At 50.5% G+C, this 14,092-nt stretch overlaps 1 protein-coding gene across 1 annotated transcript in view; it reads right to left on the bottom strand.

Annotated features, from left to right (window-relative positions):
- Positions 1-502: 502 nt before the first annotated feature.
- PHLPP1 (PH domain and leucine rich repeat protein phosphatase 1) overlaps positions 503-14,092 on the bottom strand; it is a 155,487-nt gene continuing 141,897 nt past the window's right edge. The window contains exons 14-17 of the mRNA XM_075417166.1: positions 9,279-9,383; positions 8,175-8,369; positions 5,774-6,002; positions 503-2,573 (exon numbers count right to left, since the gene is read on the bottom strand). Coding sequence (XP_075273281.1) covers positions 1,464-2,573; positions 5,774-6,002; positions 8,175-8,369; positions 9,279-9,383 — 1,639 coding nt within the window. The 3' untranslated portion in view covers positions 503-1,463. The remainder of the gene's footprint in view (positions 2,574-5,773; positions 6,003-8,174; positions 8,370-9,278; positions 9,384-14,092) is intronic.

Genomic DNA, 14,092 nt, shown 5'->3' with positions numbered 1-14,092 from the left:
CTAACAAACTGCCATTGAACTCACGTTCACTCAACAGATCCGAACAAATCTGAGTCGAGGTAAGGTAGCTTCCAATTCAGTTTTCCACCTTCTCCTTAGATTTCCCCTCTTCTCTCTGCATCCAGTGGTTTCTTTCTCCCTTCATCAGTTCTACCTTCAGTGACTTGGTCCCAGCGGGACAGAGCCAGAGCCCGGCTCCTCTGCGGTCTTCTGACATTGTCAATACTGTGGCAAAGGGCAAATCAATAGCGCTGAATTAGTACTGAGAAAAAAAAAAGCAGCAGGTCAATCCCTCAGAGAGCTGTTTCGTATCTTCTAAAGGTCACTCTGCACGGCCTTTAAATTGTAAAAGTCCACGTGAGCTTCTGCAGTTGGTGTAAAAATGCGATCGAGCCGACAAAGTCTCAACACGTCTCGGTTTCAACCCAGCAGCACGCTGGTGGACCACGGCCAGCTACCGTTTGAAAGCCGCCGCTCAGCTACTCAGACATCAAAGCAGACATCAGGTGTAAATTCCATATTTATTATAACAAAAATTATGACATGTTCATTTGTGCATTCGGCTTTAATATAACTCTCGGTATGTCAATGTCCTACGGCGACTGAGCTCTATACAGTCATGCTGGTTGTGGCAGCAGTAAGGAACACAAACAAAACGTGTCTGTAAAAGGAAGGAAGGGACGAGACCGGAGGGAAAAGTGGGTTTCTTTAAGTGGGCGACACCACCTCGGCTCTAGCGAACTCGTACACAGCCCTCGGTCCGTTCCGCCCAACGAGCACGGCCCAGAGGGTCGCTTCGGGAAAAAAAAGTCAGTTTTTTTCAGGTTGTGTCCTTAATGCCAAGGCTACAAAACATGGAAGCGTCACTATACAACACTCAGCTATTTACAGGAATTTCCCAATCAACTGTTCTCTCAGAGAAAATTAGTGAATCTCAGTGACTTAAGTCACCTGAAAGAGTAAAGCAACTCCTAGGAGTTAGTCTCCGTATTCTACAAATGTCTATCATTTTCAAGACCAAAAAAAGCCTTTTCTCTCAAAGAAATACAGTATTACAATATTACTTAAATCATTTAGCACTGGCTACTGCCCTGCTTTTCGAACAAAACAAACAAGCCATTTTAAAAAATATTACATCATCATCTGTTTCTCAGCAATATATTAAACCTTTTTATTTTTTTTATTATTATTTTTTTTTTATTTCTTTTTTGTTTTTACACTTGATATGTTAAGGGAAGGTTAACTATTTTAAACTTTACCGGTCAAGCGTCTCTAGAAGAAAGTCAATGAATATTAAACCTATCAAACTGAAAAGCTGCAGTTATCTGTAGTGGCAGGATAAGGAAAAGGAAGTATATAAAGGAGAGGGATAAGGAAAACCCCTGCTGTAACGTGAGCCCACCGGGTCCCGCACTCAAGTCTCCTTGTTTGTGAGTTCATTTCTGAGCAGTCAATAGAGTGGGTCATAGTGGTGTATCGTAATAGTCTGCCAGGTGGTCCAGGGGGTACTGCCGCTGCTGCTGCTGCTGCTCCTGGTGCTGCTTCATGATCTCCTTGACTTCTTCTTCGAGCTCCGGGGGGATGATGAACTGGTCGTCGGGATCGGGCTGCGCCGGAGCGGCAAAGTAGCCCCCCGTTTTTCTGAGCGGCGCATCCGCCGCGACTTCGATTAAGTTGTGGCTCCTCTCTTGCGGCGCCACGGAGCCGTTGCCCCGCCGGCGCCCTATGGTGCCCGTGGCAGAATACTCGGCTTTCCTGGGAAGGCCGGGCTCGTCTTCGTTGGCACTGATGACGATACCTTCGTCACTGGCTTCCACCGGCACCTGGAGAAGCTGCTTCTCCTTCGCTCGGCTGCAGTGGATGTCCACCTCCACTTCCACGCGGCTGCCGTTGGTGAAGACCCCCTCAATGGGCTCCTCGTCGTCGCTGTCAAGGCCGTTGTCGGAGAAGGCGCTGGAGAACGTGGCGCTGGAGAGCTGCCGCTGGAAAGAACTGGACAGGCAGACGGGGTGCAGCATGCAGCGCTGCTCCCCCGGGTAGGCCGGGCTGTTCTCGTTCATGGCCACCTGGGGAGGCTCGTCGGAGGCCGTGGACCCCACCTCACTGCTCATTTCGGAGGTGGAGATCTCGCTGCTGATCTCCGAAGCCATGCCGCTGCTCGAAGACGGCATCCCGAGCGCATCTGCCGGCCTGTCCTTGATGACCACGTTGACAGACTGGGGGAAGATGCCCGGGCTGGGAGGTGGGACCCCATTAAGTTCACAGCAGCAGAAGCTGTCCTCCGTCACGTTGAGCTGAACCACGACAGCGCTGATACTGTCGTTGCAGCCGTAGCTCTGGGCCAAGGTGCAAAGCTTCTTCGCGGCTGCCAGCGCGTCAGGCACGTTTCTGACTGCCTCCACCGCTTCGTCCATCGAGAGGCTGTCCCACAGCCCCTTGCTCCCCAGAATGAAGAACTCATCTTGCGGAGTTAAGGTGATGGACTGGACGTGAGGACGCGGCACAACGCTCGGGTGAAGGAAGGTGTACCCCAAAATTCTTGTTGAGTCCGTCACACCGTTCACTTTGCCATCCTGAAACGAGAAAGCACAGGAAACTGGAGACGAAGCCGACAAGGATACACGGCATCTCCTTGCCTTTCACCAACAGTGAGTATCTGGAGATATTAAAGTGGGACCCAGCGACAGGACAAGGGGCAATGGGCACAAACTGAAGCAGAGGAAGTTCCAGCTGAACATGAGGAAGAACTTCTTCCCTCTGAGGGTGACGGAGCCCTGCCCCAGGCTGCCCAGGGAGGCTGTGGAGTCTCCTTCTCTGGAGATATTCCAGACCCGCCGGGACAAGGTCCTGTGCAGCCTGCTCTGGGTGACCCTGCTTGGGCAGGGGGTTGGGCTGGGTGACCCACAGAGGTCCCTTCCAACCCCGACCACTCTGTCATTCTGTGATCAGAGCACAGGAATTGCTGGTTTGCAACCCTGCGCTACGCCTCCTACACCCGACTCGTTTGTCCTCAGCATCACCTATGGACAGACCAACACAGCAGAAGTCTGCAGCAAAGAGCCATCTATTCTGCTCCTGCAGCTGCGAGAGCCAGCTGGACCAGCGCTTCACCAGTGAGTCAGACCCATCCCTCCGCCACCCACGGCATCTGGCTTCGCACACGGCAAAGCCACACGCAGCTCCATCTGACACAGGGGCAGGTCATTCAGTTATGACTCTTCTCTTGCAGCTGTAACAACCCTAAGTTTCATCTTGGCTCATCACTTCGGAAACAAAAGTTCATTTAAAAAAGACGACTTTAAATGAAGCATGGAAGTCAAATGCAGCAGAGAGCAAGTCTGCGCTGCCCAGTCAGCTGAGCTGTAGTGAAATGGTTTACATGCCCCAATTACTACGTTTCCACTTCGCTATGACATTTCCAAGGGGAGGAGGAGTAATATCTGAAGGGAAAACATCAGCAAGCATGGACCTATCTGAGTAGTGAATCCCAGCACGCCCAAATCCCAGGATCCTGTCCTAGTTAGAATCCAAGCTGCCAGAATAAGCAGAGCAAGTGTCTGAGACAGCAAGGCCTGTTTCTGTCAGCGTGCTGGGGACAGCTACACCCTGCTAACTGCGTGCTCGAGAAGAACAACAAAGGTGAGGATTTACACTCATTTGGTCCAGCTGATGACTGAAGTGGTTATTATAAAGCAGATAACCACAGAAAAGCGAACCAAGACCAAACAGCTTCCCCTTTAAAACCACTCAGAAGATAAAAAAACCTTGTCGGCTTGTTGGCTTCCCCATTAGAGGGCTGACAGCAGTGACAAGCCATCAACGTGCACGGAATCAGTGAGTCATCTGAAGATTCAGCGCAGAAAATTCCCTTTTCCTCTATGGAACAGTGCAAGGAGCGTGCCTCAGTGATGCACACTAGGTTGGAGTGACTCCCTTCCAACTTGTCACATTGGAGATCCCACTTGTCACCTTTCCCTGGCAAGATCAATAGGCACGTGACTATACACACACACACACGAGAACTGGCTGAATGGCAGAGCGCAGAGGGTTGTCACCAGCAGCGCTGAGTCTGGTTGGAGGCCGGTAACTAGTGGTGTCCCTCAGGGGTCAGTACTGGGCCCAGTCTTGTTTAACTTCTTCATCAATGACCTGGATGAAGAGTTAGAGTGGACCCTCAGCAAGTTTGCTGATGACACCAAGCTGGGAGGAGTGGTGGATACACCAGAAGGCTGTGCTGCCATCCAGAGACCTGGACAGGCTGGAGAGTTGGGCACAGAGGAACCTGATGGAGTTCAACAAGGGCAAGTGCAGGGTCCTGCACCTGGGGAGGAACAACCCCAGGCACCAGTACAGGCTTAGGGTGGACCTGCTGGAGAGCAGCTCTGTGGAGAGGGACCTGGGTGTCCTGGTGGACAACAGGTTGACCATGAGCCAGCAGTGTGCCCTGGCTGCCAAGAAGGCCAATGGGATCCTCGGGTGCATCAAGAAGAGTGTGGCCAGCAGGGCGAGGGAGGTTCTCCTTCCCCTCTACACTGCCCTAGTGAGGCCCCATCTGGAGTGCTGGGTCCAGTTCTGGGCTCCCCAGTTCAAGAAAGATGAGGAGCTACTGGAGAGAGTCCAGCGGAGGGCTACGAGGATGGTGAGGGGACTGGAGCATCTCTGCTACGAGGAGAGGCTGAGGGAGCTGGGCTTGTTCAGCCTGGAGAAGAGAAGGCTGCGAGGGGACCTTAGAAATGCCTCTAAATATCTGCAGGGTGGGTGTCAGGAGGATGGGGCCAGACTCTGTTCAGTGGTGCCCAGCGACAGGACAAGGGGCAACGGGCACAAACTGAAGCAGAGGAAGCTCCAGCTGAACAGGAGGAAGAACTTCTTCCCTCTGAGGGTGATGGAGCCCTGGCCCAGGCTGCCCAGGGAGGCTGTGGAGTCTCCTTCTCTGGAGATATTCCAGACCCGCCTGGACAAGGTCCTGTGCAGCCTGCTCTGGGTGACCCTGCTTGGGCAGGGGGTTGGACTGGGTGACCCACAGAGGTCCCTTCCAACCCCGACCATGCTGTGATTCTGTGATACACACCCCCCTCCGCCGCTCTCAGGCACAGAGCAGTGAGTTTTTTGCTGCCTTCTTGGCAGCCAGGGCACACTGCTGGCTCATGGTCACCGTCAGGAGGATTCAGAATTTATCCGTTCCTATGCATGTGTCACACAAAGCACAGCAGCAAAACTGACAGCGGCGGCCTCGTGCTTGTGAGCAGGGAACAAACAGTCTTCTCCTCTCTCACGGTTCAGCTGAGCGCAGGATGGGTTTTCCTTTTGGGCAAGGGCTCTCTTCAAGAGCCGCCTGTCAAAGGGCGGATCTGGGAACGCAGGAGCTCAGGCAGCAAAGTCAGCCTGCCAGGAGCAAGGAGTCTCCTAAGGGAAGGACGGCATTGCCCCAAGTGCTCGGCCCTCTGATCCTTTTTGGTCGGAGAGGCTCTCCGTGACAGCTCCAACGCAGCGATTCCTCTCCCCGTTAGGAGGAGGGGGTCTGCTTCCCTGTTTCAACGCAGCGTGCTCACCGCTGCTCACCCTCTGAAGCTAACCGAAATCCAGCAGGGCAATGGGATGGAGAAGCAACCTGACTGCGTGATCTGACTCACCTTGAAAGGAAAAGCCCAACTCTGGAACCCACACCATTAACACTGCTTCTCAGACACTACTAACACCGACACGTCATTTCACGCATTGCTGTGCAAATACTCTCCAAGCAAGCTGCAACAGTCCCTGACTGTTGTCTCACCTCTGTGATAATGGCCTTGTGCTGCTTAATTCTCTTCAGCTCTTCTTCACAACTCATCACGTAACACCTGGACAAAGGCAGAGGTTTCCCATTCCGGCAGAGAACGGTTTGGCACTTCCCCACGTTGGCCGAGGTCAGCGTGAAGCATCCACCAGGGTCCATGGGATCATGTTTTATATGGCAAAGCACAGCAGAGCCTCCAAGTTTTTGTCCAGCTGTTCCAAGTTTCCTGGAATTTAAACAAAACGACGATTGTTCTTTAATTGGAAAGCAAGTGTTACGGGTGCTGCGGAGAAACCGCCGCTGCTCTGCAGGGCATTGACTCCGCTGGATCACTGGGACAGAAACAGAAGTGTCCACTGAACACTGCGACGCTACGGCAGCACTGCAGAGAAATCACGTGCAGCTCTCAGGCAGTGTGTGATTTACACACATGCAGATACTCAAATCTGCTCAATTTTAGAACAAAAGAAAGAAATCTTTACACTTGTAAGAGCTGCACAGTTGTCTGTCTCTCTCTACATCCTGAAGACATTTGTTAGAAAGGTCAGATCGAGGGAAACGGAGAGAGTTTGGAAGTACTGAAGACTACTAAATGAGCACAGGTAGAGCTCAAAAAGGTGGTTCCTATTATCCAGCTGGTTCTTTGGCTTCTGAGGCTACAGATTTCATTATAAAAATAATAATTCTAACTGTAAAAACTCTTACTTTTGAGCAAAACCAGAAGGCAGAGGCTGACCGTTTTGTGATGTCTTCGGAATAATGCTCTTAAAGTACCTGTCGTGGCTGTCAACTCCACTGCAAAAAGGCACACTTTTCATTTATCCTGCCAGTTATTAACCTGTTCCATAGGTTCTTAGAAATATTTAAGCCTGCTGTTTTAGCAGGAGTCGTAGTGAAAAAAAAAAAAAGTCTATGGATAAAACTGAAGTTTTCAGAATTCTGTCATTAGAGTGTAAATTCATTCAATAGTAGACTGTGAAAGACCAGTATCTTGTTTATCAGTGCCTTCTCCTACACTAATTAGGAACTGCAATAATTAGAAAGCTAATTATAGAGGTTACTAAAATTTATATTAAGGCTAGGTATAGCCGGCAAGAACTCTTGATTCAAAATCCTGGGGAGAGAATGCATAACTAAATTTGTAACCAAGCTTCAATGTGCTTTTTTATCTTATTTTTTAAACGTACACTTCAGGAGTGTTGCGTATCACGTGTAATGATCCTCACTGAATGGTTAAATGCAACTGGAATGACTGCTATTGCTGGTTCTCCAAAGAAGGGGTTAGCTTATTTTGACCCGAGACCAAAAGAGAGAGAAAAAAAACAAAGCAGCAGCTTTTTGTAGGAATGCCACATTCCTGTGAAACTGCATTAGTAGAAAACAAAACCACTTAATAAGCACTTTCGATACTCAAATTTGTTATTACTTTTGAATATTTTAAGTGTATGGCAACCACCTTCTCAGCTACCGGTCTGAGGCACTGTTCTCAGCAATTACGGGAAGGAAGCGTTTTCTCTCTGGTGTTTGCAAGGCTCAGCACCACCCTGCTGTTCCAGCACCTTTCCCGAATCCAGAACCTCGGCAGTTTTCCTTTCCGAAGGTGCAGCAGTTGAATGGTAAGCAATGCTGCTTTTCACTTGATCCATTTCCTCAAAGCTGCTTGCTTGCCTTCTCCTTTGCCTCCCTGACCTCTTTGCTCTCCCTTGTTCAACTCCCTTCGGACTCCTCCTTCACTCAGTGTCTCCCCGGGCACAATTTCTTCTTCTGTCAAGGAGAGCACGCGTGCAGGTGTCCAAACCCCCATGCAGAGCTGCTATTACACTCACAGCTATCGTATCAGGATGGGTCCTGCTCAGATAATATGCTAAGGCCACAGGGATGACCGAAGAGAAGACATTTCTATGGAGTCAGACTACACGTTTTAAATGTTTGTGTAGCCTTAAATAACCTGAAGTGGTACAGAGAAATGGAAAGGATCAGCCCAGGCTTTGCAGCCAGTAGTAGTAAGGCAGTTTAAAAGATGGTGAAGAGATGCACACCACTGACTTGGTTATGGCCAGTTGCGAGTTGTAAGACTTAAAGAAGACACCAGAAAAGAGGAAACCTCCACCCACCACTTAATCCTAAGCATTTAGTGACTTTGCAGGTGTTTTTCTTTTTTTTTTTTTTTTTTTTTGTTTGGGTGGGTTGGTGTTGGGGTTTTTCCCTGCACACCTGAGAGGAACAGAGGGCAATATTCACAAAAAAAGCAACAAAAGAAAACACCACAGCCAGATACCAAGGCTTTTTTCCCCCCTCGGATTTTTCTGAAGCAAGCAAAGAGGTGTCTGACCTGAAAGCGCACAAACTGCCCAGTGAGCACACGCAAGGTAAAAAAGGCTTCAGATCCAAGACCCACCTCTGCATGACGATGAACGTGTTGATCATGTATTCCTCCTCATTTTTCGTTTTCTGCAGCTCTTCCGCTAAGATGTCGCTCATCGTGCACTGCAGCAGATAGGGCACCTCCACGTTGCGGTCGCCATCGAAAACCCCGTAGAGTGCCTCTCGGTTGTCGCAGAAGTTATTGGCTGAAAGTGCTGCCACGCACAGCCTAGTGAAAAAACAGAGCAGGAGAACATCAAGGTGGTTACCCACTACAAGCTTCTCGTCTCGTCATTCTGACCAGAGAGATGGAGCCTGGTCTGAGGGCTAGTTTTAACCACAGCATCTCAGGACTGCTTTCTGAGCTGTGGGGAAGAGTCAAGCCCATCAACAGTGCTAAGATGTGGAGAGAACTAGACTGGAAGCTCAAGCCAAGCCCTAAGGAGTCTTCCTCCTTTTCAACATGGGAACAAGTCCCTTATTTGTAGGGACAGAGAGAAAAGCATCTGCGAAACAACATCAGTTTGCTCCTCCAAAAGCCATCCTTGTGATTCAACGCGCTGATGGCCAAGCTGTGCGTTAAATCAGCGAACAGTAAGTAAAGGCTTGCTGGCACTTGCTATGGAAACCTAGGTAGCAGAAGATCTCTAAAAAGGTATTTAAGGAACAAAGCAAGATTCATCACCCTGCCAGCAACACAGAGACTAGCAGCCTCTCGGTACGTTATTTGTCAAGTGCTGCCTTAGTCACAGGAGCTCCGCGCACTATGAATATTCAAAGCTTTGGCCATTCTGCCTCTTCCCTTAGTATCTCCGATTTGCTTGGTAAACATCCTTTGGTTGAAGATAAAGCAGCTTTGCAAAGAGGAAAATGCTTTTAGACACTCGGATCTTTTGCAAGCACCAGAGTCTTGCGCGGACAAAATGCGTCGCTGACACCCGTATCTCAGCAACTTCCCTAACAAAAGGCCAAAGCGGGGAGCCAGGCAGGGCCCCGCTACACAAACACGGAGCCACGGCACGGCCCCTGCCTTTGGGAGGCCCCAAACATCCCCAAAACTCCCACTGAAAAAAAAAAAAAAGGATTTCTTTGTGTCAGTTCTCTGCCTCGTGTGAGTGAAAACCACGCCGGGTCGTACTTGTTCTTGACGCCCGACGCTTCCGTGTAGCCGTGGCTCCACACCGCCGGGGCTCCCGAGGCGTCGCCGGCCGAGGGCTGGTCGATCTTGAAGCAACGGATATTGCTGCAAGGAGAAAGGAAAGATGCAACGGCTCGAAACGTGAAGATAACGCCCTTTTTCACCTCCCAGTTCTTAGTAATAAGTTTAACAGAAGGAAACGAAGCGGCGCATCCAAAGTGGTTACTTTTCTGTGTCTGTACACAAAGAACAGAAAAGCAGTCGATCAGCGAGGCTCTACGAGAGCGTCAGCCCAGAACTGGAGAGAGTCCAGCGGAGGGCTACAAGGATGGTGAGGGGACTGGAGCATCTCCACTACGAGGAGAGGTTGAGGGAACTGGGCTTGTTCAGCCTGAAGAAGAGAAGGCTGCGAGGGGACCTTATAAATGCCTACAAATATCTGCAGGGTGGGTGTCAGGAGGATGGGGCCAAGCTCTTTTCAGTGGTGCCCAGTGACAGGACAAGGGGTAATGGGCACAAACTGAGGCACAGGAAGTTCCGTCTGAACATGAGGAGGAACTTCTTCCCTCTGAGGGTGACGGAGCACTGGCACAGGCTGCCCAGGGAGGTTGTGGAGTCTCCTTCTCTGGAGATATTCAAGACCCGCCTGGACAAGGTCCTGTGCAGCCTGCTCTGGGTGACCCTGCTTCAGCAGGGGGTTGGACTAGATGACCGACAGAGGTCCCTTCCAACCCCTACTATTCTGTGTGATTCTGTGTGATTCTGTGTGATTTTCACAACCAGTCTCTGGGCTCTCGTCAGTGGACTCACATAAAGCCTCCTGTATGACCCACACCAACCCCTAAAAGAACAAAAAAAAAAAAAAAAAAAAGAAAAAAAAAAAAAGAAAATATCTTTAAAAATAGCAACGTGTAGTAACAGCCTCCCATGAAACGCCCACAAAACAGAAATTCTTGCCTTCCTGGCCCTGCACCAACCTGCGAGCACCAACCTGCGAGCGCCAGCCTGCGGTCCCAGCCCTGCTGCCTTCCCCAGTTGTGCAATCCCATTCTCACTCAGGCCCTTGATCCTCTGCCCTCCAATTTACTACCTTGAGCCTGAATTTCAAATATTCCACTCGTAGTAAAGGCCTGCACAGGGCCCAGCCCTCTCTGGCTATACCCTTCTCTTCCAGCCCGGCTTTTCCGGGGAGAGACGCCCTCCCCGCCGCTCTCTGCCAAAGGCAGGGAGAGCGAGCTCCCCGCACGCCGCAGACACTTCAAAGGCACCCGAACCTTTCATCGGCCAAATGAATCCTAAAAGGACACAAGCAGAAAGGTCTCACTGTTCGATCTGAGCGTTCATTTTTCTCTATCCAAACCCCCACCTGACCTGAACGCAGAGAAAAGTCTTTTCGGCACGGCACAGCCTTCCTCAGATAACCTGAAGCACTGTCACATCCAGTTCTGTTTCTTTTTAGGCTAACAGTCACGACGTACATCAGCGAGGGCAGATTAGGAGCAAACAAATTACATAAATAACGTTGGAACCGCTGGTGTTTTCAGGCCTCGGTTTTGCAGCCCTCTACTGTGACAAACAGGAGGCAAACATCTTGCCATGAGCATTCGAAAAGATTATCTGACCCCGAATCAAACTGGAAACCTGGATCTCTCCTAAAGTAGCAGGGATTTTAATTGTCTGTGCCTGCAGAACACCACACACGTGAGCCAGCACACTTTCTTCGCAGGCTCCTCACGCGAGGCACTTCTGCAGGGCAGAGGAACTTGGATCAAAAAGGTTCTTCTGTTTGTTTCTTTTTTTGACTGGGATGACTGACCGCTGGTTCCTGGGCAGGTCAAGGACCCAGAGTGGTCTCAAGATTTCCCAGCACTGGTGAAAAAAAGCTACCTCGAAGCACTGCTTTCAGCTTCCTCAGTGGCACCACGACAGAGCGACCACGTGCCCAGAAAGGAACGATACCCAGCAGCTCATCCTATGGAGGGGATCTGGGCTAAGGCTTCTGGGCAGCACGGTTTACCTCCCCCCCAGTTTGAAATGACTGTTACAATTGAACTAGATGCTCTTTCCTAAAATACAGAGTAGCAGCATCTTTCCCCCCCCACCCCCTTTTTCACTGTAATCGCTACCGAAAATTCTTGCGTCCAATAAATCACTTGGCAACCTCCTCCTGAGCATGCGAGCCTCCTTTAAGAGCTCCACACGGATTAAAAAAAGCAAGCGTGCGTGCCAGGACTCCTCGCCAGCACTGAGAAGACACATTAACCTACTACCTGCTTGCACCCTGCCAGGGCACAGGCGGAGAGCTGCCCTTCACACGCAGAACGAACCTGGGTGTCCTGGTGGACGACAGGTTAACCATGAGCCAGCAGCGTGCCCTGGGTGCCAAGAAAGCCAAGGGGATCCTGGGGTGCATCAAGAAGAGTGTGGCCAGCAGGACGAGGGAGGTTCTCCTTCCCCTCTACACTGCCCTAGTGAGGCCTCATCTAGAGTACTGTGTCCAGTTCTGGGCTCCCCAGTTCAAGAAGGATGAAGAGCTACTGGAGAGAGTCCAGCGGAGGGCTACGAGGATGAGGAGGGGACTGGAGCATCTCCCCTACGAGGAGAGGCTGAGGGAGCTGGGCTTGTTCAGCCTGGAGAAGAGAAGGCTGAGAGGGGACCTTATAAATGTTTATAAATATCTGCAGGGTGGGGGTCAGGAGGATGGGGCCAGACTCTTTCCAGTGGTGCCCAGTGACAGGACAAGGGACAACGGGCACAAACTGAGGCACAGGAAGTTCCGTCTGAACATGAGGAAGAACTTCTTCCCTCTGAGGGTGACGGAGCCCTGGCACAGGCTGCCCAGGGAGGCTGTGGAGTCTCCTTCTCTGGAGATATTCCAGACCCGCCTGGACAAGGTCCTGTGCAGCCTGCTCTGGGTGACCCTGCTTCGGCAGGGGGTTGGGCTGGGTGACCCACAGTGGTCCCTTCCAACCCCTGCCATTCTGTGATTCTGTGAAAACACAAAAAGTACCAAGTGCACAAGTATTTTTGGGCCTGCCACAAAGCACAAGTGCAAGGAGCACCTCCTCCCACACAGCCAGGTACAGCAGCACACCGTAGAAGTCAGCGCAGCAGATCAGTAGAGACACTACGAAGCCCCTCGGGAGACCTGAAACACCTGACTGTGGCTAATGAATATGAAGGAAGAGAACAGACCTGAGGTCTTACGAATAATTTATTAAAAGCCCAGATAACCAAACGCGCACACAGTAGGAAAGAATCACAGAATCACAGAATGGTTGAAGTTGGAAGGGCCCTCTGTGGGTCACCCAGTCCAACCCCCTGCCCAAGCAGGGTCACCCACAGCAGGCTGCACAGGACCATGTCCAGGTGGGTCTGGAATATCTCCAGAGAAGGAGACTCCACAACCTCCCTGGGCAGCCTGTTCCAGTGCTCCGTCACCCTCAGAGGGAAGAAGTTCTTCCTCGGGTTCAGCTGGAACTTCCTCTGCTTCAGTTTGTGCCCGTTGGCCCTTGTCCTGTCGCTGGGCACCACTGAAAAGAGCTTGGCCCCGTCCTCCTGACACCCACCCTGCAGATATTTATAAGCATTTCTAAGGTCCCCTCGCAGCCTTCTCTTCTCCAGGCTGAACAAGCCCAGCTCCCTCAGCCTCTCCTCATAGGAGAGATGCTCCAGTCCCCTCACCATCCTCGTAGCCCTCCTCTGGGCTCTCTCCAGTAGCTCCTCATCTTTCTTCTGTGAATTAAAGGCAACGCATATGCCAGTGAAAATACGGCACGCAACTAGGCCACACTATTTCTTCTGCTACTTAGGACTTCATTTGGTGCCACACTGCTATAAGGCACAATGCCTGCACACTGAAGTGGCAAGAGACTGCCTTGCCCATCTCGTCTGCTGGGTTACACACCAGAAAAGCAGATCTTTCACTTTAAGTTTTGACACAATTCAATTAGCTTTGTAATATATGTCTGGTTTTTTTTTCTCCCTATGAACCAGAGCAACATTACACGCCGCTTCTTCAGGAAGGCTTCCTGCACACAATAAAGCAGCTCTTAAAATAAAGGAATGCCCCCTTTTTTCGCTGTCTGCTGCAGAACAAGGACTCTTGTCCATGATAGTGTTTCACTATCTGTGAAAACTCATCATTATCCAAATTTCCATTTAAATTTGACAAAATCTGCTGATTCAAGCTAAACGCAAACTCACGCCGTAAGCCTCCTTTGCTTGCACGACAGATGAGGTTTACTAATCCAGCGTCTGATCTTAACCATTTAAAAGCAAACACCCCGAAGCAAATGCTCAACCCTTAAAAAGCAAATTAACCCTTCTTGGAATCATTCAATATTTAAGGATCAAAGAGACTCAGAAGTGAACTGGGAGCTGGTGCAGTTGCCTTCAGGCCATCAGAGAAGCTCAAGGCAGCACCACTGTCCACAGACGGTCTGGGTTAGTGCAACGCCTTCCCAACATGGAAGGAGGCGGAAGGCACTCGGCGAGTTTCAGTTATGGAGGACACCTAAGTCCCAGGGCAGGAACCAAACAGGGAGACGGGAAGGAAACAGAGGGTCCCAAAGCAAGGGAGCCAGCTTTGCTGCAAGCAGAGTGGGAGATGTGAGTCTTCAGGAGAGGTTTAAATAGGGCAGAAGCAGAGAGGTATGAAGGGTAATGAGAAGTCGCATGTGGAGAGGTCAGAAGCAGCACAGTGGTGAACACAGGCACAAGCAGATGAACGTGAGCAAAAAAATACAGGAAGCAGCTCCTGGCATCTCAACAGTGGAATAAAATAAGTATTTTGGTTGAATCTAATGTCAGAA

This window comes from Opisthocomus hoazin, chromosome 3 (assembly GCF_030867145.1).
Source record: "Opisthocomus hoazin isolate bOpiHoa1 chromosome 3, bOpiHoa1.hap1, whole genome shotgun sequence".
Classification (NCBI taxonomy): Eukaryota; Metazoa; Chordata; class Aves; order Opisthocomiformes; family Opisthocomidae; genus Opisthocomus; species Opisthocomus hoazin.
Note: the sequence above shows the minus strand (reverse complement) of the source record. Positions and strands in the feature narration are given on the sequence as shown.